Source organism: Camelina sativa, chromosome 13 (assembly GCF_000633955.1).
Source record: "Camelina sativa cultivar DH55 chromosome 13, Cs, whole genome shotgun sequence".
Lineage (NCBI taxonomy): Eukaryota > Viridiplantae > Streptophyta > Magnoliopsida > Brassicales > Brassicaceae > Camelina > Camelina sativa.
In genome coordinates this window covers 846,044-870,497 of record NC_025697.1, presented here as the reverse complement: position 1 = coordinate 870,497, position 24,454 = coordinate 846,044, and the positions used below count along the sequence as shown (strand labels likewise).

General features: G+C 37.9%; 6 protein-coding genes and 3 pseudogenes across 7 annotated transcripts; 2 read left to right on the top strand and 7 right to left on the bottom strand.

Moving 5' to 3' along the window:
- On the bottom strand, nt 20-1,125 carry LOC104737809 (annotated as a pseudogene).
- Nucleotides 1,212-2,616, bottom strand: LOC104737808 (annotated as a pseudogene).
- LOC104737807 lies at nt 2,673-3,897 on the bottom strand (annotated as a pseudogene).
- LOC109128307 (putative F-box/kelch-repeat protein At5g02990) lies at nt 5,546-6,347 on the bottom strand. The gene is made up of 2 exons (XM_019234433.1): nt 5,711-6,347; nt 5,546-5,577 (listed from the first exon to the last, which is right to left on the bottom strand). The coding sequence occupies exons 1-2, from the start codon at nt 6,345-6,347 to the stop codon at nt 5,546-5,548; spliced, it is 669 nt and encodes a 222-aa protein (XP_019089978.1).
- LOC104734313 lies at nt 9,546-12,361 on the bottom strand. Its single transcript, XM_010453860.2, has 7 exons — nt 12,134-12,361; nt 11,500-11,940; nt 11,075-11,266; nt 10,747-10,986; nt 10,431-10,648; nt 10,086-10,340; nt 9,546-9,980 (listed from the first exon to the last, which is right to left on the bottom strand). Exons 2-7 carry the CDS (start codon nt 11,906-11,908, stop codon nt 9,747-9,749), a joined length of 1,548 nt encoding a protein of 515 aa, XP_010452162.1. The 5' UTR covers nt 11,909-11,940; nt 12,134-12,361; the 3' UTR covers nt 9,546-9,746.
- Nucleotides 12,789-14,104, top strand: LOC104734312 (40S ribosomal protein S23-2). The gene is made up of 4 exons (XM_010453859.2): nt 12,789-12,920; nt 13,322-13,477; nt 13,573-13,699; nt 13,791-14,104. The coding sequence occupies exons 1-4, from the start codon at nt 12,916-12,918 to the stop codon at nt 13,929-13,931; spliced, it is 429 nt and encodes a 142-aa protein (XP_010452161.1). The 5' UTR covers nt 12,789-12,915; the 3' UTR covers nt 13,932-14,104.
- LOC104734309 lies at nt 14,283-16,981 on the bottom strand. Its single transcript, XM_010453854.2, has 2 exons — nt 16,799-16,981; nt 14,283-16,672 (listed from the first exon to the last, which is right to left on the bottom strand). Exon 2 carries the CDS (start codon nt 16,646-16,648, stop codon nt 14,420-14,422), a length of 2,229 nt encoding a protein of 742 aa, XP_010452156.1. The 5' UTR covers nt 16,649-16,672; nt 16,799-16,981; the 3' UTR covers nt 14,283-14,419.
- Nucleotides 16,997-22,694, top strand: LOC104734310 (putative ion channel POLLUX-like 1). Of its 2 annotated transcripts, none has more exons than XM_010453855.2 (23): nt 16,997-18,047; nt 18,220-18,278; nt 18,369-18,463; nt 18,595-18,845; nt 18,940-19,011; nt 19,095-19,167; nt 19,260-19,358; nt 19,432-19,586; nt 19,677-19,781; nt 19,891-19,977; nt 20,076-20,160; nt 20,250-20,397; nt 20,497-20,573; nt 20,676-20,918; nt 20,997-21,119; nt 21,196-21,288; nt 21,369-21,498; nt 21,582-21,658; nt 21,738-21,785; nt 21,866-21,935; nt 22,013-22,086; nt 22,174-22,284; nt 22,367-22,694. In XM_010453855.2, the coding sequence occupies exons 1-23, from the start codon at nt 17,959-17,961 to the stop codon at nt 22,466-22,468; spliced, it is 2,466 nt and encodes an 821-aa protein (XP_010452157.1). In that variant the 5' UTR covers nt 16,997-17,958; the 3' UTR covers nt 22,469-22,694. The 2 variants fall into 2 exon arrangements, with proteins under 2 accessions (XP_010452157.1, XP_010452158.1); XM_010453856.2 differs by having other exon boundaries at nt 17,959-18,047; nt 21,006-21,119.
- LOC104734311 (F-box/LRR-repeat protein At5g02910-like) lies at nt 22,539-24,239 on the bottom strand. Its single transcript, XM_010453858.2, has 3 exons — nt 23,344-24,239; nt 23,087-23,260; nt 22,539-22,958 (listed from the first exon to the last, which is right to left on the bottom strand). The coding sequence occupies exons 1-3, from the start codon at nt 24,181-24,183 to the stop codon at nt 22,788-22,790; spliced, it is 1,185 nt and encodes a 394-aa protein (XP_010452160.1). The 5' UTR covers nt 24,184-24,239; the 3' UTR covers nt 22,539-22,787.

Sequence of the window (24,454 nt, the reverse complement as noted above, 5' to 3'; positions counted from 1 at the left end):
GTATATAAAATCTCAATGATCAAAGTGTGACAATAGCAGAATGCAAGAAGAAATCAAAAGGAGAGTCACATCCGTCAAAGGTAAACACATTTTTAGACCATTCAACGGATCCCCAAAGCTCTCCAAAACCTCGTCTCTCAAACGAAACTTGAGTGCACAAAATCTTGGTTTTAAATTCATTAGTCCGCCGACGTTTGCGACCTTGACGGCAAGCCATAACCGACTTCGACCAAACTTGCAGTCTTCTTCCTCCGCCGTTGTTTGCCACACGCCAAAATAGATCCCCAACTTCGGAAACCAGTATTGGACACAACAAGGCCTTGTCTATCTCTACCAAGCAAATAGTCCTCAGGTGAAGCTGAAACAAATCGTCCATTTCATAAACCTTTCCACCCATTACCAAGCTACCTGGAACTAAATGCTTCTTTCCAACGATGAGATCAAAAAGTGTTGTGGGAAGCATAGGCTCCCAAGCTTCGGTCTCTGGATCATAAACTTCTCCCCAGTTGTCGATACTGTTGGACCTGAAGCCACCAATCGACGGCTACATGAGCGGCTGAAGGAGCTCGACGTAGACGCATGTTGGGAAGTTTACGCCATTGGTGAGATCGACAATCGAGAACCAACACTCTCTTGCTTCTCTTTCCATTGAGTATGCCTCCGATTACGTAAATCTCTGAACCTTTTGCAACAACGGTTGAGTATTTGGAATGTTGATACGGAAACGGAGGGATACGTACTAGTTTCTGCTGTGTTGGAATTGGGGAAAGTGTGAACCAGCTAGGGTTAGGGTTCTTCTGATCATCGAGGTTTAAGCAGAGATAGATACAATCCTCTGTTTTTCCGATGGAGGATCGTGTGGCATCCAGCTCAGGGGAAGCGATGAGAGATCGGAAACTCTTGGAGACTAAAGATAGAGCTGGATGATGGAACCTCGACACACGAGCCAAACAATTCACAGTTACGTCGTACGGTAAAGATGAAAACGACGTCGGAGGCGGAGGAAACGACTCTGATGATTCCCGCCGCAAGCTAATCTCCTCCGTCGTCGTCATTCTGTTCTGTTTGTGTTTTCGATTCTCTTTTTTCATATCATCCTAACCGAACCCGAACGGGTATCCAAATGCCCAGGCCTAGTTACAATAACCGAAGATGTTATATATATATATGGAATATCAATATCTCCTAAGAAAACCATGAAAAAAATTGAAAAAAAAAAATTCGGAACTAAAGTAACATCCCTTAGTAAAATAAATCACATTGATCAATATGTCACAATGGCAGAATCCAGAACAAACTTCTTAGGAGAGTCGCATCCATCAATTGTAAACACATTTTTCGACCATTCAACGGATCCCCAAAGCTCTTCTAAACCACGTCTCTCAAACGAAATCTCTGCACACCAAATCTCTGTTTTATATTCCTTACACCAATAGCCATGATCTTGACGGTGAAACACCACCACCGACCTCCACCAAACTGTTACTCTTCTTCCTCTGTCGGATTTTTCCACATTAGTAAAATATTTAGAGGAGAGTTGTTCGAGTCCCTTGATTATAGTCCAGCCAAAATCATCTGATCTCATTGGATCATGACGCCACTTTAGCTTCCCTTTGGATACCGAGGTTTGGCACATGAAGTTGTTTATCTCTACAAAGCAAATATTCATCTTCACGCCATGCATGTCAATATGTCATAGACTTTTCGACAGGCTTGAGTGGTGAGATCTAGTGGTGTTGTAAGCAGTACTGGCTCCCAAGTTTGGGTCTTTGGGTCATAAACCTCTCCCAGAGTCTCGTTACTATTGTACTTGGAGCCTCCAGTCACATAGATCATACCATCAGTTACATGAGCGGCAGCAGAAGCCCGTGGTAGACACATTTTGGTGGGGAGTCTACGCCATTGATGAGATCGACAATCATAAAACCGCCATTTTCTTGCTTATGTTTCCCCAAACTAAGCCTCCGATTTTGTAAATATCTGAACCGGATGAGACAACGGTTGATGATTTGGGGTGTTGATACGATGAGGAAACAAAGGGATGGGTATTAATTTCTCTTGTTTGGGAATATGGTTAAGTATGAACCAGCTAGGTTTAGGGTTGTCCTTAGTCAGGTTTAAGCAGATATAGAGGAAACTCTCGGTTTTTCCGATGCAAGATCGTGTGGCGAGAGGAGAGACTGGAACTCTTTGGAGACGAGAGATAGAGTTGGATAATGGAATCTCGAGACACGAGCCAAACAGTTTAGAATGATGTCATATGGTAACGAAGCAAACGACGTACAAGGAGGAGGATGAGGAGACAACTCTGGTGATTCCTTCAGCTCTTCCGATATATATTTATTGTTTTTGTCAATAGGAATTTATATATCATAAATTGGTTAAATTATAGCCAAGACGCATACAATCATCTATATAACGCTTAACGAAGCAGAACAGAGTTCCCCTGTTTTTTTTGTTTCTTCCTCTGTTCCACATGCATGCATTTGATACTTGTGTTATATGCTTTGCATTAACTTTTACCTCACATGCCATCTTTGGCCGAGAAATGGTAAGTGATGATGGATCATTAGCTTTGAAGTAACCGAAATCAAAAGAACTGAAAAATATAATCATAGTTGCGAATGAGTTCAAGAATTGAAAGCAAAATACTCTGATAAAATCTTCTTTAGAAAAAAAAACCCACAAATGTTAAAACTATCTCAAAACTAAAATAACATCATGCATATTGATCAATAAGTCACAATAGTAGAATGCAAAAAGAAATCAGAGGGAGAATCGCATCCTTCGAAAGTAGACACAATCATAGACCACTCGACAAATCCCCAAAGCTCTGATCCAAAACCGCGCCTCTCGAACGATATCTCTGCGCACCAAATCTCGGTTTTACATTCCTTGGTCCAACCTAGACCTAGACGGCCAAACACCACCGACCGCCACCAAACAGTCACTCTTCTTCCTCCGTTACAATTTGCCACCGAAACAAAGTAACAAGGAAAATATGAAGTACGGGTCAGTACTCCTACAAGTCCTTCAACCCTCCTCCACCCCAAATCTTCCTCTGGATCAAACCACATTAGTTTCCCTTCGGAAACCGATATTAGACACAAAACTTTCTCTACCTCTACTAAGCAAACACCCTTCTCCAAGGCAAGCTTATAAGACAAATCATCCATGGTATAAACCTTTCCACCCATTACTAACCTACCTGGAACCACACTTTTTTGGATATTGAGATCTTGCGTTGTGGGCAATATTGGCTCCCAAGTTTGGGTCTTTGGATCATAAACTTCTCCCCATTTGTCGATATCGTTATACCTGCAGCCACCAATCACGTACATCTTACCGTCGATTACTTCAGCGGCTGCAGAAACTCGAGGCTGACGCATGTTGAGGAGTCTACGCCTTTGATGAGATCGGCAGTCGAGAACCAACACTCTCCTACTTCTCCTTCCCTTAACGAAGCCTCCGATTATGTAAATCTCTGAGCCAATGGAGAGAACAGTCGATGATTTGGGATGTTGATAAGGAAACAAAGGGATAGGCTTCAGTTTCTCTTCGTTTGGGGAGTGATGAAAGTGTGTACCAGCGAGTGTCCGTGTTGTTCTCATTCAACTCTAAGCAGACACAGAGGTATGTCTCTGTTAACCCGATGCAGGATCGTGTGGCTTCAAGCTCAGGCGAAGCGATGAGTGATTTGAAATCCCTGGAGACCAAAGATAGAGTTGGACCATAGAATCTCGGAACACGAGCCAAACAGTTGAGAATGACGTCGGCCGGTAACGATGAAAACACTGCCGGAGGAGAGTCTGATGATTTCGTTATCTCCTTTTCGTCCGGTTGAGAATGTTGTCGTCCGGTAAGGAATAAAATAATCTCGAGACATGAGCAAAACATTGTGTTCTGATCTGTTCTGTTTCTGCCTTTCTGCCTTTCTGCAAGGGTTTTAGCTTTTTAGGGTTTATGGGCTTTGATTTTTATATAGGAACCTTGTTTTTTCAACTAGGTTTTGAACCCGCATAGGTTTATTTGATATATTTTGATGAAAATTATATATGATTGATGACGGTAATAAAATATTATCTTATTAAAAAAATTAAATTAGTATTAAGGAAAAAAATTAAATTTCAGATACACAATTTTTTAAAATATAAAAATCAGTTGTGTTATAAAATCAAATATAATAAAAAAAATCATGAATTTAACTCGACGTCGAGGCGAGGCAAATCAAACTGATGACCTCACATATTCTAAACCATTTCTTTGACCACCAAAAAACGAAAGAATTTTATCATCATGAATTTAACTTGTTTTCATATTTAATTGATCGCTACCACCTATATTTTCATTTTTTTTATTTAATGTTTTCTTATTCTTCATATTGTTTCTTTTCATTTTCAATGTCAAATTTTTTGGTAATTTTCATCATTACTTTTACCGTCTGGTTCTTTATATAGTATTTTTTTTTCTTCTTCCTCGTCAACTTCTTCACATTCTTCCAATGAAAAACATTTTTTTAAGACTACCACACAACTTGTTAACCCATCAAACTCCAAGAACAAAATCATTTCTTTTCTCATAAAAATAAAAAATAAGATAAAAAAATAAAAATTAATGAAAGAATATCAACTCATCTATAAAATCATACACAAAAATATATTTTACAACTCATAAGAAATAAAAAGCACAAACGTAGATAAATAAGATAATTTTTGTATTACATGAATATTTATAATATTTTTAACTTTTAAAAGGTTTTGAAATATAAAAGTTGAACCTTTTAAAAAGTTTCAATATTTATAATATTTTAAACTTTTAAAATTTAAAAATTATAATATTTAAAAACTTTTTAAAAGCTAAGAACTTTTAAAAGTTTCAATATTTATAATATTTAAACTTTTAAAAATTTTAAATATTATAATATATTTTTTTGAAACTTTTTAAAGTTTTAATTTGATCAAATAAAAACCGGATCAAACCGAATAAAACTTTTAAACTTGGATGCTTGATAAATCAAGCTTTCCTGCTCATTCGTTGTTGGAAGCATTTTAATCTTATTTATACTGGTTTTGTACATAGTTCTTTTATTTCCATAAATTTAAAAATTTTCCTTTTTCTAAAAGTTCTGGAAATTTAAAAAATGTTAATGAATGACATGTCAAATTCTGATATGTTGTTTAAAATAATTCTTAATAAATAAAATTCTGGAAATTTTTTAAAAATGTTAATTAGTGAGGTGTCTAATCACTATTGATGATTTTAAAGCTTAGGTGGACGCATTAAGAAGCTTATAGCTCCTACTTTTTATTAGTATAGATTTTTTTATTTAACACTTATTTTATTTATTTTACTCCTTAAAATCAACGCATGTTTAGCTAAACCTAAATGTTCTGAAACATTTCTAAGATTATAAATTTTAGGAGAATTTTTTAGATCACTTATGATAGGTATTCGGGAATTTATGTCTTTGTGATATTTTTATAAAGATAGTTTTGAGAATATCATATTTAAGTTTCATACCGTCAAACTAATCAACGAAAGAAGCCTAGATGTAATAGAGCTGTTGTGACAATAACCCTAGAAAACCAAAAAGGAGAAAACAGAACGCACACGAAATCTTAAATCCTCTCAATTCATATATGATCTTAATTAAAAATCCTTTTATGTGTGCTAATCACAGAATGCAAAAATAAATCAGAACGAGAGTCACATCCGTCAATGGTAAAGACATTTTTAGACCATTGAACAGATCCCCAAAGCTCTAGTAAACCGCGTCTCTCAAACAAAACCTCTCCACACCAAATCTCTGTTTTACATTCCTCAGTGCAATATTGGTGACCATCATGAGGAGTTTTTCTTTTTTCTTTGGGCAGAAGACTTTCAGGATGAGTAACTACCGACTTCCACCACAATGTCACTCTTCTTTCTCCCTCGGAGTTTCCAACCAAATTTAAAAGATTATGAAAATATAGAAACTGATGAGAGACTTCTTCAAGTCCTTGAACCAACCTCCACTCCAAATCTTCCTTTGGATCGTTCCAATAAAGACTCTGTTTCATAAATGATATTAGACGCAAAACCTTGTCTACCAAACAAGTGCCCGTCATCAAGATAAGATTCCAACCATGCATGCCATATTCCTTTCCACCCATGACTAATCTACCTGGAACCACATTCTTTTGTGAGATGAGATCGTCAAGTGCTGTAGGTAATATTGGCTGCCAAGTTTGGGTCTTTGGATCATAAACTTCTCCCCAATTCTCGATATAGTTGGACCTGCAGCCACCAATCACGTAGATCTTACCGTCGATTACATCAGCGGCTGGAGAAACTCGAGGCTGACGCATGTTTGGGAGACTACGCCATTGATGAGAAAGGCAATCAAGAAGCAACCGTTGTCTTTCCAACTCCTTGGAGCCCAGCCAACAATATTAAAGTAGGACCTGTTTTAAAAAACTGCAGCACAGATACTTCTCCACCCATCAATTTCACTAGCTCATCATGTACAATCTGCAACATAGCCATGATAAGCCACACATCAGTACTATTGAAACCAACTATAAAAACCATTATTATGCTAATGAAAAAAATATGGGGAAGAGATGAAACAGAAACAAAAATAAGAACCTTTTTTTAATTGCTGATTACCTTGACCAACTGCTGATCTGGTTGGACACCCATTCCAACGGCTAGGTCACTAACAGACTGAACGAACCTTCTAACAACTGGGAGACTCACCTGTTAGCAAAAACCACCAAGCGACTAAATCAGTTTTAGACCACATTCTTCAAAAGAACTCGAAATGAAACAGAACAAACCACCACTCACTCACATCTGCTTCCTGGAGAGCTCTTCTAATATATCTCGCATTGGTTCAGAAATAATCTCTTTTGTCAAGACCTCTGCAAGTTCAAATAACGTAAATCAAGATCACACACACCCCTTCATTATATATAAATCGTGCTTATAAAACAATGTTTCTCTAAACTATTCCTTCTTCCAGGCTTGTATTTGAGATTAGCTATTATACTACTAGCTCAAGGCAAATAAAAACAGAAAAAAAAAAAATCAAACCCTTCGCCTTTTTAGTTTGCTCCAAGCAGCTTCGAGTCCACCAGTCAACTGACAAAACATCTCAGCTCTCACTTGGCTTCTTCTGTATCTTCCATGGCCAACAGTCTTTCGAATTCATCCAACTCCATATCTCTCGCTCTACTCAACACAGAACATCACAAAATAACCCAAAAAAAAAAAAAAAGAAATCCTTACAAAACCACCCAAACTGAGATGAACGGAAACGAAAAGAAGCAAATAATTTGAAGCCAAACCGTGGGGGAGAGATTCCTAGAAGATAGAGAAGCTGAATCGCTGCTGGTACCGGTGAACGCAAAGCTTAACGTAGCCTTACTTCTCTTATTTCCGGTACAGCTCCGAGTACAAGGAACTCTCTATTCACGGTGAAAATGGCTGGAACACATTGCAGAGCCTTCATTAGCTGTCTACCAAAAGGCAGCGTATTAATCCCCGGCCAGGCCAAGAGGAGGCGCGTCTGTTGAAACACGCGCAGCCGATTGCAGAGAGCCATCTAATCTCTCTCTCTCTCTTTCTCCTACGGCTCAGATCGTGACAAATGTACGGCTCAGATCTTATCTCAACATCTCTTCTTGAAACAAGCTCAACTGTTTAGTGTGCAACACAAAAACAGCAAAATACAAGTGTCAAAAACCTAATGGTGATGTTATTTAACTTCAAAGCAAAAATGGTTAGAAAAAAAATCAATTATAAAACAAAACCTTAAATGATTTTTTTTTTAAAGTGAAAAAGAAAAAAAAACAAATTAAAAAATCTTTCAAAAACAAATAATTAGAAACTTGTATTATAAATCTACAAAAACAAGTTGGATTTGTGGAATCTCTAACAATCAATAGATTAATCTAATGATTGGATCCAAAATCTTGTTAGTCTTCACATTGCATTGTAAATCTATTATCCAAGTTTCTATTATTTTAAAAATTTTAAAGATAAAATTCAATTTTTTAAATAAAATAAAAAGTTGAGTAAAAGTTGTGATTTTAGAAAATAAAATTAAATTTGTGAAAACTTGAATAAAAGTTGTAAAAAATCATTTAAAATCAATGAGAAAGAAAAATCCTTTTAAAATAGAAAATAATGAAATATATCAATTATGTAAATTAAACTAAAAAGGCCAGAAAAATACCTAGTCACTGTTTGATGGGCTGGAATTGTTTTTGTTGGGCTTTTGTAGACCTGAGCACACACGATCAACAACGAATATGTTTTGGACCGGGAAAACGAATCCCCCAATCTCCGCTGATCCCTCAATCTATCGCCATCATCTCCGTCACTGGAATGTGTTTTAGATGAGACGTGATGCTTGTGATCTCTCTCGTCTTCTTCGAAGCTATAACAACGATTCACTCTTTGACTTCTGGAATGATTTAAAGTTTTAAACAAAGGGAGAAGAAGAATCAGAGTCAAATCAAAGCGAGAGAGCCAAAGATTAGAGAGGCAAACGAAGTAGACATAAATCGAAGAAGAGAATAGGGAAAGAAAAAAATAAATCAGAGAAATTGCGTCTTTAACTCTTGGAGAGATAGGAGTGCGAGACCAGGTCTTTATAAACAAACAAGATATGTTTGGGACTCAAGTTTCCTTTTTTTTCTGCTTCTTTCTAAAGTTTCCTTTTTGTTTTTCTTTACAATTAGGGTTTGTTATATAGTGCAGAGCATAACCTCAACTAGGTTCGGTGATAAATAATCTAACCGTTATTGACGGTTCGGGTAAAAACTTCCTATTATTATTTAATTTTTCCCCCTTTTTTGACTCTTCGCATTAATTATGCTTATAATCTCCTAATTTATCTCTGTCTATCACCAAATAAACAAGATAAACCTTCATCGTCAGGCCAGCGACCCTGAAAATGTTTGAAAAACAAGATAAACATTTTTGAAAATGTTTGTGTGGCTAGCGATGTAACTGATGGATCGCAACCCTTTGATTTTCAAAAAGGTTTGGTGCTACATAAAAGGAAAGATAGCCAAACAAGAAGATCAAAATAGATTGACGACAAAGACGATGACGGAAAATAACAAATTGATTAATTTGTTAGCGTATAAGGCTTATCTGGAACAAAAAGCAACGTGTTTTTTCACTCTCTCGTTTAGTTCGTTACAATTAAATTTTGGTTGTATAGTATGCAGAGCTTCGTTTTGTAGACTCATTGATACATTCGTATTCTCCATTTCAAATTAATAAAGAAGGAAGATGTTAAAAAAAAAAAAAAACCCTTCATCGTCAGGATTTTGATTTAATTGCCAATTACTAAACCATTGCTTTTCATGGAATCTCGAGACGTGAGCCAAACAGTTTAAAATGATGTCGTATGGTGGTAACGAAGCAAACGACGTCCGAGAAAGATGAGTAGTACGAAGTGTCCTTATGTGCCTTGTATGGTAAAGAATGCGGTCGGTGGATGCATGGAAAAAGATACTGAGCCGGCCGGTACAGTAATAGTATTCTAATAATAATCAGAACAAGTTTAGAAACCCATTGATAAGTCAATCTTGTAACTACACCATTGGAAATCTAAAATATAATTCTAGTTGGTATAAGTTTGTAGCCCTATAAACTCTGAAACAAAAAAAAAAAATGTAGTTTTTGACTTTCTATAGCTAATTTCCACCTTTTTTTTTTAACTTCTTTACTCTTGGGTGGTTGTAGTAGTACTAAGTGTCCTTATGTGCCTCTGTTTCGGCTAGAGTGTCCTTTGTTTCTTTCACTCTTTCAAGCTGGCCTTTGGGTTCTCCGAATAAAGCATAGAAAATTTGTCTATGGCACTCATCGCAGAAATAGAAGTATGAGAAGTGACCTTCGTTTGGAATCTTATGTACAGTTGCTTCAGGAATCATTCTGCTGATGTAGTCACTCATTGATGGTGGAGCCACTCGATCATCCATTCCCTTTAAAGAAACAAAAATCAAACTATGTTTAACCATTACACAAGAGACAAGACGGTATGAATTATTTACTAAATAAACTATGCTTTCGTATGGTGCAGAACTCACCTGCCATATGTGAATGGGTTTTCGAAATCCAATTAGTTCACATTCGGCTTCACTGTACATTGACATGAGCCAAGAAAGGACACCGTTGGTTGTACATTTCTTCTGTGTTCGGAATTCGGAAAGACTAAAACCCCAGTTCGACACTTGAAGCACGGATTCTTCTACAAATGGTTTTGCGATTCCTTGACGGACGCATTCCTCCACGTTCCTTTGGTAAAAGTCTTGGAAAGTAGGGTCTTTGATCAGATGATTATCCTGATAGAAGAAACAGAGTTAGAAAAATGCAACTCTCTCTTCTGTTAGACAACCTCTCACTTTGTGATCTACAGTGGAAAGGATTCATACCTTTTCTCCTAAAGATAATGACATCCACTGATCAAACTGATCGAGTTTACCAGAGAGAAAAGATCTACGGTAGAAGAAAGGAAGAAGAATAGGAAACCGCCGTGCCAAAAAGTACATGAATTTCCTCTTTGTTAGCCACTGCTCCCATGTTTTTACCATCTCTTCCTTAACCATGCTTGGCTCATATGGATTTATCACCGGAGCCACCATTGCAGCTCCTGTAGTTTCAAAAAACCAATCCCAATGAGCAGTCTTGCATATTTTAAACCATGACTGGTTGGATAAGTATAAAGCAGTATAGGAATAATGTTAATACCTGCAATTTTCTCAGGAAAGTATTTCATTGCAGCCCATGTATGCATACTACCAGTAGAGTAGCCAAGTAACCAGAATTTATCATCAATTCCAGTAGCAGCTGCTAAGTTTATCATATCTGAGGCTGATGAGCTAAGGTTTCGACCACGATGAGGATCACTCTCTCCAAACCCTGGAAGATCATATGACACTAAACGGACACCATACTCCACCAGCAATGAGTTCTTCACTCCAGGTATGCCTTGATTAAGTAAATTCCAAACATTATTAAAGGCAAACAAAACATAAAGGGAAAGTAACTGAAACTGATGGAAAACTAATTGAAATACCTGCAAGTCGAGAGGAAAGAAAAGAATGAGGCACAACGAAAGAGTATCTTGCTCTTTCTGCTGAAACACCAAGCTCTTGGTAAGCCATATATCTACCATCTGGAAGCTGTACACGGGTGGCACCGGTAGGATGTATACGCAGTTTCTTTATCACTGGCATTTGTCTATCATGCTCCGGACTAAAGCTCAATGCTGCACTTTCAAAGTTGAGTATGTCAATGTAAGGACTCAAACCTTCGCACCAATAAAGAGTCTTTAACAATTCAAGCTACATGTAAGCAGAACTGAGTTAACTAAAGACGACCAAACCAAGACACTATCAAAGATCCATCAACAAATACTGAAGAAATTGCATGCAGAGAACTGATTATGATCCTAATGTTACTGAGCTAGTGTACAGAAACTGTGTTAATTGATTAGATCACCTGCGAGTGCTAAGAGGAAGACGAAGAAGATCACAGGCCAAACGTGAACCGGATCACGATCCTCAGGCAAAAACTCGTTCAGAAAGCTTAGCTTCTTGGAAACTTTAGCAGCCGGTTTACCAAGCTTCCGTACGACGAACGAGTCCTCAGTGACCACTGTCTGCACCACAATGTCCTTGCAACCTTTGGTGAGGTCAAGAAGCATCTCTCCCCATGATTTCATGAACCCCGTCACTTGATCTTTCAATGTCTCCCTAGGCTCGGATCCGGATCCATCCGCCGACACAGAACCCGATCTCTTCGAGCGGATTTCCGTTAAATCGACCGGTGCTCTGTCGTATTGTAACCCGGTGTCAACGAGACTCGCCAGCTCTTCTTGCCACGTAGGCACTCCTCTTATCTCATCCATCTATCCGAACCTAAACCAGAACCAACTCTTCCCTAGTGTATATAAGAAACACAGAGAGAGAGAGAGAGAGAAATTGGTGAGGCAAGTGACACTTTTACAAAGCGTGAAACTCAAGCTCACTATTTTAAATAAAAAGTCGGGAAAAACAAATTGGAATAACGAATCACATCTCTCTTTGTTTTAATTTACTAAAGAAAGCGAAAGGAGACAAAAGTTTTATCTTACCTAATGACGAAGACACAGCTTAGAGACACACAAGACTGACTTTGTGGTTGTCGATTCGAATCTTCAATTTATTCTTCAACTAAACTTTTTTTTTCTTTTCAATATTCTCCATCGCATCCGCCTCCTTGATTTGACTGGCTAAGGTGAAAAACCCCAGTCCGCCATTGACGAGATTTCTCGAGCATCTTCTCTTTTGACTCTGTCTCTCTCTCTCTCTCTCTCTCTCTCTCTCTCTCTCTCTCTCTTCTTAATTTCCTTTTTAGCTGGCAGCATTAACAAACATGGACCACTGGATCAAAATTGCCTTTTTGAAATAAACGGTTTTTGATTTGTCCACGTCGGTCTACCGTGGTATTGACGGTCAAGTGGTGGGGACCGGCTGAGCCAGTGAGTGTCGTGCGGGCAGTTCACTCTTTCTTTGTTTTCTTTTGCCTGGTATAGCCGCTTTCGTTAGGATTAAGGGTTTTGCTGACGTGGCGGAAGGTGTAAGTTTGGTGGGGTAAGCTGTACGTCATCTGAACCGTCCGTTAGATCCAACGGTTTCGTGGGCATCTATAAAGAAAGAAAATGATGAAAATTGAAGGAAATCATATAAGCCCATATTTTAGTGGGCCTAATAATTAATGGGCTAAGTATTATAAACAGCTCCAGCATCGCATATATTAAGGAGTCACAGCCTTCACTAGGTTTAGGGTTTTCTCAGCCGCTTCAAAGCTATCAGCTACTTGTGCTTCCTCCTGCAAACTGCTCTTTGCTTTTGATCTTCTCCTCCATCAACAAACATGGGGTACGGTTCTCCTCCCTTAGATCCTTCGTGTTCCTCTATCATTTCGCTCTTTAGTGTTTTATTGATTTAATTTGCTTGTTGTTTCGGTGAATTAAGAGTGATTTATCGGACGAAATGCGTGTTCTTTTCTGGTTATGTATGTTTATACTTAATTGTGTTAAGCGTGTGTTCGCTAGTTTTGGCTAATTTGGAACATTAGAGTGTTATAGAACGCATATGGTATATCCTGGATATTGTGTTTTCTTTGTGCTGTTGTATCTTTGAAATCTGGAAATTTCTAATCTGTAATGCGAATTGATTCTGTGTCATGAAACCGCTTACCATCTAACCAGATGTTGTATATTGAGGTTCTGTGTCGTAGTGAATACTTAACTTAACTGTTTGTTTTTGGTGTTTTACAGAAAGACACGTGGAATGGGAGCTGGGCGCAAGCTGAAGAGACTCCGTATCAACCAGAGGTGGGCTGACAAACAGTACAAGAAGTCTCACCAGGGTAACGAATGGAAGAAGCCTTTTGCTGGATCTTCTCACGCTAAGGGAATCGTTCTTGAGAAAATGTAAGTCTGGAAGGGTATTGGTTTTTACCTTTTTTACTGAGATTGTTAAGTGTTTTCTGTTGATGTTGATGAGGCCCTTGTGTTTGATTATGCAGCGGTATTGAAGCTAAGCAGCCTAACTCTGCTATCCGTAAGTGTGCTAGAGTTCAGCTCATCAAGAATGGAAAGAAGATTGCTGCCTTTGTCCCCAATGATGGTTGTTTGAACTACATTGAGGAAAACGTAAGTTACATGAGATGCCTCTTTATCCATTCATCACACCCATTCCTATGTTTCTTTCATATGTTAATCATTTTCTGATGTTTTGTTGCAGGATGAGGTCTTGATTGCCGGATTTGGTCGTAAGGGTCATGCTGTGGGAGATATTCCCGGAGTTAGGTTCAAGGTCGTGAAGGTTTCTGGTGTTTCACTCTTGGCCCTCTTCAAGGAAAAGAAGGAGAAGCCAAGGTCTTAAACAACTCAAATGAAGCTTCAAACGTTCGAAATGGATTTTGATTTTGATAGTTTCAGTTAAAATGTCTTTGTTCTGTTCTACTCTTAAGATTCAAGAACTTATGTCTTACATTTTGAGTTCATTTAGACATAATCGTTTTATGTTATGGTTTTTAAATCATTTTGCTCTTTTAAGCCTCATCGTCGGTTTTGTTACCAACTTTATATAGTCTACTCTCAACTTAAAACCTAACTGAACCTTTAATCCTAGTTTCATTCTCGTATCAAGATTGTTCCTTTAATTTTTGGAAATCTGGTTTTGTTGGTCTTGAATAAAGAATGAATTATGCATTACCAAACAAACCAAAGAAACTGAACTTTTAATTTTAGTCTCATTCTAATAAGTCATAACAAGATTGTTTCCTTTTAATTTATTGAAAATCTACTCTCAACTGATATAATCTGATCGAACTCTGACCTCACAAAGTTAAGAGATGCAGACGATGTGGATCAAACAGTCATGTTGTTGCTCTTTTTCGCTTTGGGGCAAACATACTCGAGTCTGTAACTTAGAAGAGAAGGTCCAAAGATGCTGTATTTCCCGGCGCTGCTGAAGGCAGTCTTTGCGTCTTCGCTTTTTTTGAACAGTACTCTGGCTCTCTTGCCCTTCTTCGTGACCTTAGTCTTCGACTCATAGAGAGGACCGTAACGGTTAAATATCTCGTTCAGCTTTTCTACTGACGGAACCGAACCTGAATCTGCAAATTTGAGGATTAACGCATAGGGTGCTGATGAATCTGCAGAACAGTCCTTGACACCAATTTGCTCTTTCAAGCCTGAGCCAGTGATTTCTTTATTTGCAGGTAAGATCTGCACTTCTTCAGAGTCTTTCTTATCACCAGGTTTCTCAGCAATACTTCCCTTTAAGTGTAGCATTTCTTCAGGTGGAACTGAACCTGAATCCCCAATGTTGAGGATTAAGGCATTGGGTGCTGAAGAATCCGCAGAACAGTTCTTGACACCAGTTTGCTCTTTCAAGCCTGAGCCAGTGATTTCTTTATTTGCAGGTAAGATCTGATCTTCTGCAGAGTCTTTCTTATCACCAGGTTCTGTCTCAGTGATACCATTATTGAGTTTACTGCAAGATAGTTCATTAATGAACTTTTCAAAATCTTCATAATTCAAGGGGTCTATGCTGATTGATTCGGGTATCCCCGTTGGAGTTTTGGCAGCCTGAAGGCCAGAAGAAGAAATCTTTCTTTCGGCAAGCTCTTCCTGTTTTGGCTTCTTCGTCTTCTCGTTCTCAACTTCTAATTTTGTGGTAGAATTAGAATCATCGCAAGGCCTAAGTGCAGGAGTTAAAGAATTTATCTCGCTTCCACCTCCAATTCCATAACATGGTTCAGCCGCCATCTGTAGTTTATTAGTATCACCCACTGCAAAGTTATTTTCCTCATCGGAGATTTTAGAAACTGAATCCTCTTTTTGTCGGTTGTTCTTGATCCTTTTCTCAGACTTACCAGATTCCAAAGACTCAGCCTTACGTTTCTTCTCAGAATGCGACTTACCATCCAATTTCTCAGTTGATTCACCCCCACAGCGTCTCTTTACAATCAAATCTGACAAAGTCCTCTCCTTTGTCTCTTCGTCAGTCCTATCCTCAGAATCAAACCCTTCCTTGTGTTCAGCGTTATCTTTGTAACCTGTCTTTCTCTTTCTGGAAGATATCCCTTCAACTGTATTTGCTTTTGGGAGAGATGCTGTGGATTCTATCGACTTTATAAATGTTTCATAGTCAAGGGAGTGAGAATAGTCTTTCCATTGTTGAAAAGCCAAAACCTGAGCTCGGTTTATAACAAACTGAAGCTCCTCAGTCGCATCATAGTCAGGAAAGCAAGCTAAACGCCTGATAGATTCCACGAGTTTCACAGGTTTAAAGGAGATTGCATTCGATAACTTGTCTCCACCATATCTCACCCTTGACTCCTCACGAATTCCAGCACTGACTATGTTCTGAGTCTTGAGTTTGATATAGGCTTCCTCTGAGATACAAGAGCAAGACAAACCAAACTCTACTCTCCTTGAAACTTCTTCCAAAGCACAATCAATAGCATCACGAAACGGAGCCGAGTTGCTCTGCTCCTGCATTAGAGAGAAATGCTGATGAAAAGGCTTGATCCGAGACGCATTAATCCAAGCAAAAGTACAATCCCCAAAATACGCAACAAAGACATTTCCTTTCTTGAAGTGCTTCTTAGCAATTTTAGATGCATCAAACACCTGTCCAGGCCACCATGGATAGCTCCTTACTTTAGCCCAAACCAAATCAGAGTCAGACAGCTTCAGATTCTCGTTAGCAAATCCATTCTTATCCTTGCTGCTCTTAAGCATATCTGAACCAGATGAAACCACACCATCTAGATTCTCAAACTTTGACTCTTCCTCTCCTGAGCCATCTAGGTTTCTGCTCTCACCAAAACCCCCAGGTTCTACACCAGAATCAACCACATCACAGAGACTATCGCCATGAGAATCCAGATCCTTATCATCAAGAGCAGAGCCCGAACCTTTCCCCTCGACTCCAGTTGGCTTCACTACTACCAGGTCCTGCTGAGCTTGAAAGCTCGTGGCATCAGTTAGGGTTTCAGATGCGTGAGCTACTCCGTAGTCAAACCTCGACGCCTTCACTGCAAAATCAGCGTTGGAGTCCGATTCGACTCCTCCTGGTTCCGTAGACATGACAACAATCACCAACAAAAATCCCTAGAGAATGAAGATAGAATCAGGAGAAATCGACTTCAGTTAAAAGCAAAGACAGTACTAATCATACAAGAGACGATGATAATAATCGGAGAACGACAAAAGAAAAAAACAAAAACGAAAACAGACCTTAGGTGGCCGTGACGATGTTTCCCCGGCGAAGAGAGCTTGATGTTGTTGGGAGATGATGACGTGAGGGGGAGTTTCTCTTCTGATTTGCTGAGAGGATGTACTACGTGTACGTCAAGAAAAACGACACGTGGTAGTACTTGATTTTGTCGCGACTCGTCACAGCCCACAGCCACTCTCTATTGAGGTTCAAAATATTCAAACCTTTTCTTTTCCCTCTTTATTTCAACTTTGAATTTTTTACTTTCTCGTAGATTCTTATAAATTAGTTACTAATCAATCAATGTTTTATTATCAACAGAAAATATACATACTAAGATTATCACATTTCTTTCTGAAAATAATACACAATTTTTATTTAGGAATAAAACATATATATAGTAATACTAATATAGATACCTTTATAAATGTTTCTAAAAATTAGTTGCACTTTTATGATGGGATGTCTTTGTCATTTTTTGTGGTTATGAAGATGATAATTTGGGAGCCAATTATGTACGTTCGAGATTCATATTCTGGATGAGATTTTAACGATAAAAACAAATGTGGTACTATATTAAATATTCGTTTATTAGTAGTAACATATATAGACGTTATATACATACATCATGTTTATATATAAAAACGTGAATAGTGAGTTAAAAATACAAATAAGCGATAAGGTGGTTACCATCTTGTTTTTTTTCTGTGCTATGTTAGCTGGTTCAGTGGATGTCATTCTTTTGCGTTTGTTTTTACTCTTAGAAAAAAACAAGGAGCATTATATTTTTTAGACGTACGCAAGGCTGATTTAACGATATAGGTAGGTTGTGATCCGGATTTAGACATGTTGTTAATATGAATTTGTTATTGTGTGCTATTTTCTAACTTAATGAGATTCTATAGTTATGATCGAGAACATGTCAACGTGATGGTTTATATTAGTTTGGTTGTCATACAGTACTACTACTCATATTCAAATCCCGGTGTGGCCAATTATATTCTCTTTTTTCTGGTTATGAATTTGTATGGTCCCAAAAACTTTAAAAAATAAAAATAAATAATAAACGTGATGATTAGAATTTAAAAAAAAACCAGCGTTTGTTTGTGTCCATATAAAATATACACAAGCCGCGGAGAAACAAAAAAAACAAAAAAAAATCTAAGTAGAGAGGAGAAATATGGTGGCTGTTCAGTTGTTCGCATGGAAGCCATTGATATTACCTTCTCAAGCTTTGAGTAGAGATCGATTCTCTCCTTCTTTTAACAGGTTTTTAGTTCCTTCTTCACTTCTGCCAACAATTGCTTGCTTGCATCCTGGTGAAGATGATCATTCATTATGCAGTTTGTGATGCTTATTGGGTCTGTGATGGTTAATTACAAACTTGTGTCTCTCTGAATATAGTGCTTTTCTTTCTTTCTTTCTTTCTTTTGTTTTACAGGAGCTGCTTGAGTTTACACTCTCTGCCTTTAGGTGGGATTAAGTCTCTTAGTTTCAGAGGTGTGGTTCTGAATATTCTTCCAATTACTCTCTGTATATATAACTAGACTCCTACTTGATTAGCTAATTTTATTCTTCTCTACACTACAGGGACTGTTAAAGTCAACTCTCAAAGGACAGGAGACACAGAGCCTCCTAATAATAACTTTGGTTTATTGAAAGATTTCAATTCCAAATTCTACAAGGTGAAGAAGCTATAGAATGGGTTTTTTTTTTTATCTCTACTGGTGTCATTGATGCGTTTGCTTTCTTATTTTAGCTGTCAAGATGAAATCTCCATATGCTTAAAATGTATATAATCTTCTTTGATATGCAGAGTCTTCCATATAAACTTGTTATTGGATGCATCCCACTGTATGTTGTTTTGAGAATAGCACAAAAGATATTTCAAGAGCTTCCCCATCTTATTCAGAACTCAGTGAAGGTTGGCTTGCCTTTTGCTTGTGCATCCAACTCTCTAGGCAAAAATTCTTTACTCAAGTCAATTCCTTCTTCCAATGATATCAAATGGGGTATTGCAAGGTCTTCTTACCTTTTCAATACTCAGCTTGAGAAGAACATTGGCACGTATGTCGTCCTAAACCCAATACTTAGTACTCCTTAATTATCAAGACGATGCTCCTTGTTTGTTCTGATCACTTGTCATATATGTCTATTTTAGGTTATCTGTGGTCCTCCTGATAGTATGCTTTTCGTTTGTTTTCATTGGGGGAATCCTATTTTTCAAATTCAGGTAACATATATAGCTTTGTTGTTAACTTGTTGTGATTTCCGTTGCATATGGTTTCTTACTATTATTCCTTTCTTGTTGTGAAGGAAAGACTCATCCTTAGAAGACTGCCTCTGGGAGGCCTGGGCATGCCTCGTTTCCACTGATGTTCATTTGGAGGTCACTATTTGCTTCTTCACAGATTTAAAGATATCAATAATTAAACGTCACAATATTTTACTAAATAAATGCATGCGTATTGCAAACTGCAGCAAAAGACACGCTTTGAAAGACTCATTGGAGTTGTCCTTGCCATATGGGGAATAGTGTTTTACTCTCGCCTTTTAAGCACAATGACAGAACAATTTCGGGTACGTTCTTGAGATAAACACTACTGAATGTGAATGTTTAATGGTATAAGTTATCCTGATCGATTTTGGGCAGTATCATATGAAAAAAGTGAGGGAAGGGGCACATGTACAAGTCCTAGAATCTGATCATATCATCATTTGTGGAATAAACAGTCATCTGCCTTTCATACTAAAGCAACTCAACAGTTATCAAGAGCATGCTGTTCGCTTAGGTACCGCCACAGCTAGGTAATTTGGTCTCTCTGTATATATCTTACAATTATATTTCCCTGCTTATATTGACTTGGCTAATCACTTTTCCTTGTTATATGCTTTCAGAAAGCAGACACTTCTACTCATGTCTGATACTCCGAGGAAAGAGATGGACAAGCTAGCTGAGGCTTACTCCAAAGATTTTGATCATGTTGACATCCTTACAAAGAGGTGATATGCAGAAGTGAATTAACCTGAAATAATACAGCTTCAATTCATGGATGTTATTGTTGGTTTGCATATTATTTACAGTGCTGATTTCATGCTTTTGCCAGTGCAGTTGTAGTCTTAACATGACGAATTCATTTGAGAGGGCTGCCGTCTCTATGGCCCGTGCCGTTATCATACTACCAACGAAAGGTGATCGGTAAGAACATTTTCAAGTCCCGGATAGATATTTGAGTAGTCGATGTTTTCACTAGTGTTGTTGTAGCTCTTTCATATTATGTTAAGTCATTGTTTCAGGTATGAAGTTGATACAGACGCATTTCTTTCTGTATTAGCTCTTCAACCTATACAAAAGATGGAATCCATCCCAACCATTGTAGAGGTAACTGAAGACTGTGCAGTGCAGCAATGGTTTTATGTTTTTTTAGTACTGATCTGTTTCCTATCTTTTGCTCTGAAAATTGAATGCAGGTATCAAGCTCTAATACGTATGATCTTCTCAAGTCTATATCGGGGTTGAAAGTGGAGCCGGTTGAAAATTCTACATCCAAATTGTTTGTCCAATGCTCACGTCAAAAGGGCCTGATAAAGATCTACAGGCACCTACTAAATTACTCAAGTAGGATACTATTTTATGTTCTGAAATTCGAACTTCATGTTTTTATATTAAGTTTGTACTCATCAAGACTGATTAGTACCAATTCTCTACTCGTTGCAGAAAATGTATTTAATCTTTGCAGCTTCCCTAATCTAACTGGGATCAAGTATAGACAATTAAGACAGGGGTTCCAGGAGGTAGGATTCTGACAGTGTTTTAAGCATGTTTTTTTTCTTTCATTCTTTCAATCATTTCCTTTTGGCCTGTGGCCTTTTTACAAGATGTATTCTTCCTTCCAGGTTGTGGTTTGTGGTCTTTTACGAGATGGGAAAGTAAATTTCCATCCAAGTGATGACGAAGAGCTCATGGAAACCGACAAACTATTGTTTATTGCACCTCTCAAGAAGGACTTTTTATATACAGAAATGAAAACTGAGAACATGACAGTAGATGAGACTAATGAGACTAGGAAGCAAGTGTTTGAGGAAAAAACATCACGGCTAGAGAAGATCACAACGCGTCCTAGTAAATCCTTATCAAAGGTCTGACTCTCAACTGCACCTCACAGTGCTTGATCTATGATATTAGTCTTTTGAGACCTCTGATGTTCATTTCAATAGTTTAAGCAGGGATCAGATACCTTCGAAGGACCAAAAGAATCTATACTTTTGATTGGTTGGCGTGGAGATGTTGCGCATATGATCAAGGAGTTTGACAATTATGTTGGTCCTGGCAGTACATTGGTGTGCCTCATATACCATTATCTCTTTCTGGTTGACTCTCATGGAATGAGTTACTAATCATTTTCTTTACACACAGGAAATATTATCAGATGTACCTTTAGAGGACAGAAGAGGATTGGACAAGAGTATAGGTTCAGGAAAAATCAAGAACATCCAAGTTTCACATAACGTAAATTTCATTTTCACTGGAATGAACAGAATACAGTTTCAAAATCATTGTGTATTGATGTTTTTGCAATCTTTTTGCAGGTTGGGAATCCTTTGGATGATGATACACTTAAGGAAACTATAATGCAGATGCAGAGTAGATATGAAAAAAGTGAAGAAGATATTCGTCTGACTATCGTTGTAATATCGGATCGAGACTTGCTTCTTGGAGGTAAGCATTCATGATTTAATTCTTCTTGATTATGTCTTTGGCAATAATGATATTAAACTAACGAATAGTTTGATGTCTTTTAGATCCATCTAGAGCAGACAAACAATCTGCTTACACTCTTCTCCTCGCTGAAAGCATCTGCACCAAGCTTGGAGTTAAGGTAATGTTACTACTGCCTAGACTAATCACATCCTAGCTACTTCATTGAATTTTAATCTTACTGTTGTTGTTTCTTTTAGGTGCATAATCTAGCCTCTGAAATCGTCGACACAAAACTCGGCAAGCAGGTATTGAAAGGCTTTTTCTTTCCCTGTTAGCTTCTTTTACTGTTAAGTTGCTGAAACAATATTATACTAAACCATACCAGATAACAAAACTCAAGCCGTCCCTAACCTTCATAGCAGCTGAGGAAGTTATGAGCCTTGTAACAGCACAAGGTTACATTTCATCTATTGGATTTTGGTTTCTTGATAATCTACCTGCAATATGTAATACTCGTTTTCTTTATAACCAGTTGCTGAAAACAGCGAACTGAATGATGTATGGAAGGACATTTTGGACGCAGAGGGTGATGAGATATACGTAAAGGTTAAACAAGAAAAACACACTTTTAACTTTTATAATATTCACAAATCCTTGCGGTTTGAAAACTTTGAGTTTGCTCTAAACACACAGGACATTGAGCTGTACATGAAAGAGGGCGAGAACCCTTCATTCACGGAGCTCTCCGAGCGAGCTTGGCTAAGGAGAGAAGTTGCCATTGGCTACATAAAAGGCGGTAAAAAGGTACTGTCTTATATTACTCTGCAACAGACATTAACCCTTTTCCTCTTCACCAACTCGGTTTTGTGTTTTGTTGTTGTTGCAGATAATCAATCCGGTTCCAAAGACGGAACCTCTCTCCCTCGAAATGGGAGACTCATTGATTGTTATATCCGAGCTTGAAGGAGACCAAATTATAACACTATGAAACATATGATATTCCACATGCTATAGTTTCTCACAAATGCAAGCATCAAATAAGATATAAGATATATATACGTTTTAAAAACTAAAATACCATTGAGTTGATAAGAGACTATAGAAAACTAAACAATTGTTTGTTGTGAGAAAGTAAGAACCATCTCAATTATTAGTTTCAAATTCAGTTGTATCAATGTAACCTCATAAATCCAGTTGAAAAAGTGTCTTGTTTATATCCAAGTCTTCCATATCCACTGCAAACCTTATTGGACGAACTCTAAGACTCGCAAAGCTTTCCCACTGTAATTGAAAGGAGGGCATACCGCTCACCAATTGTACTGAGATGTATTGTCTTCTCTAGTGTTTTCCAGTAGAAATTCCATGAATGAAGTCATGAGTTTCGGTTCTAAAGAAGTCGAGAAGTCCAAATCTTTTGGTATCCAGCACTGATTCTGATCCAAGCCTTTCAAATCCAAGTAGTAATTAAGATCCCAATCCTGTAAAACATAAAAAAAAAATCATGAATACTGAGGAAAAAGTAAAGGACATGGTTTGTGGATTATATAATCTAATGTACAGTAGGATAAGAGAAGAGCTGAAGAGGTTCATGGTAAAGTATATATACCGATATCATCTTGCTGTTCACTAAGTCTAGTTTCAGAAACTTCACTCCAGGTGAGTTTTGTAGCAGCTTTGCTATACCAGGAATGACAGAAGGAACAATCATCGTCTCAAGAGTCAAAACTTCAACTTTGAGCATCGGAAAAGGAATATCACAGAATTCGGCAAGAGATAACATCTATCAAAATGACCAAATGGATTCAGAACAATCTAAACCACTATGCGGAATCAACTGATTTTTACAAAAACAGAACAGCTTACCTGAAGAAAGGCCGCACCAAAAGCAAGGTTCTTCACATTCTGCAACTTTTCAAGCATATTAAGCACATAAACTTGAACAAAATCAGCTTTGAAATAATAACAATTCGAAGAGTAGATGTTCAAGTAAGCTTCGGTTAAAGAAGAGACATCCACTAAACTACATTTCCTATGAGAGTGTCTCACTCTCAAACAATGGATATGCGGCGCCACGATCTGCGTTGGTCCCTCATTATCTATATCCAATCTCTTTAGCTTCATCAGTTCGCTCAGATCAAGATTCCCAATTTCATCACAGTGATGCAACGTCAAGCTTTCGAGCAGTGGTGAACCAGAGACGATCTTAGCTAAAGTCTCATCAGAGATTTTACAGAAACTCAAAGACAAGTCCTTTAGAGATGTCCAAGACACGTGAACCGTATCAAAAACCCCAGAGTCGACAACGAGTTGATTTAGAGAAGAGCTTGCGTAGAAGGAACCAGGGAAACTGTAAAAACAAACACAGTCATCACGGAAGTCAAGAGAAAGCTTCTCGGTGTTACGAGAAACGGCGAATTCGACCAAGGTGATGATGTATTGAGCCTTTCTGCTGACACGGAGGTCGAAACTCGTGATTCTGGGAGCAGAGTAGTTAGCCAGGGTTCTGTTCAACGAATCAGGGTCGGCTTCGCTGCAATCGATGGAGAGAGTAGGTGTGTCGGACCATACATGTTTCCATCGCTTAGACAAGACGGAGGTTCTGATCACGAACTTGGTCGGAAAATGGGATAAGATAATATGGAGAATTGCGTCCGGCAAGGCGCTGATTAAATCCATACCGCCGGCGATTGAATCTCCGGTCATTCTGTTATAGGGCAAGGGAGGGAGTGGTGGTGATCAGATCACACAAGAGATCTCTCACTAAAATCTCTAATCAGTAAATTGTATATCTTAAGAATATTTATAGCTTGGGCCTTTTGCAATGCATTATTGGGCCTAAGTTAAACAAAATTTTGGATCTAGACCCAGGCCCATGATTTAAAATTTAGAAAATCCAGTAAGACAGTAAAATAGTAAATGCCTAGATTCAGTAATACAGTAAAATAGAGCCCAAAAAAATTCCGATGAAGCAACT

Coding starts and splice junctions, on each gene's coding strand:
- LOC109128307 (XM_019234433.1), bottom strand. CDS start 6,347: ATGCGTCAGCCTCGAGTTTCTCCAGCCGCTGATGTAATCGACGGTAAG. Junction 5,578..5,710: donor TGTCTTTACCATTGACGGAT/GTGACTCTCGTT, acceptor TTGGTTTTCTAG/GGTTATTGTCACAACAGCTC.
- LOC104734309 (XM_010453854.2), bottom strand. CDS start 16,648: ATGTCTACGGAACCAGGAGGAGTCGAATCGGACTCCAACGCTGATTTT.
- LOC104734310 (XM_010453855.2), top strand. CDS start 17,959: ATGGTGGCTGTTCAGTTGTTCGCATGGAAGCCATTGATATTACCTTCT. Junction 21,289..21,368: donor ACATCCAAGTTTCACATAAC/GTAAATTTCATT, acceptor ATCTTTTTGCAG/GTTGGGAATCCTTTGGATGA. Junction 21,499..21,581: donor TCGAGACTTGCTTCTTGGAG/GTAAGCATTCAT, acceptor GATGTCTTTTAG/ATCCATCTAGAGCAGACAAA.
- LOC104734313 (XM_010453860.2), bottom strand. CDS start 11,908: ATGGATGAGATAAGAGGAGTGCCTACGTGGCAAGAAGAGCTGGCGAGT. Junction 10,987..11,074: donor TCTTTCCTCTCGACTTGCAG/GTATTTCAATTA, acceptor TACTTAATCAAG/GCATACCTGGAGTGAAGAAC. Junction 9,981..10,085: donor AACCCATTCACATATGGCAG/GTGAGTTCTGCA, acceptor GTTTCTTTAAAG/GGAATGGATGATCGAGTGGC.
- LOC104734312 (XM_010453859.2), top strand. Junction 13,478..13,572: donor GGAATCGTTCTTGAGAAAAT/GTAAGTCTGGAA, acceptor TTGATTATGCAG/CGGTATTGAAGCTAAGCAGC. Junction 13,700..13,790: donor TGAACTACATTGAGGAAAAC/GTAAGTTACATG, acceptor GTTTTGTTGCAG/GATGAGGTCTTGATTGCCGG.
- LOC104734311 (XM_010453858.2), bottom strand. CDS start 24,183: ATGACCGGAGATTCAATCGCCGGCGGTATGGATTTAATCAGCGCCTTG. Junction 23,261..23,343: donor TTGGTGCGGCCTTTCTTCAG/GTAAGCTGTTCT, acceptor TCATTTTGATAG/ATGTTATCTCTTGCCGAATT. Junction 22,959..23,086: donor TGAACAGCAAGATGATATCG/GTATATATACTT, acceptor TATGTTTTACAG/GATTGGGATCTTAATTACTA.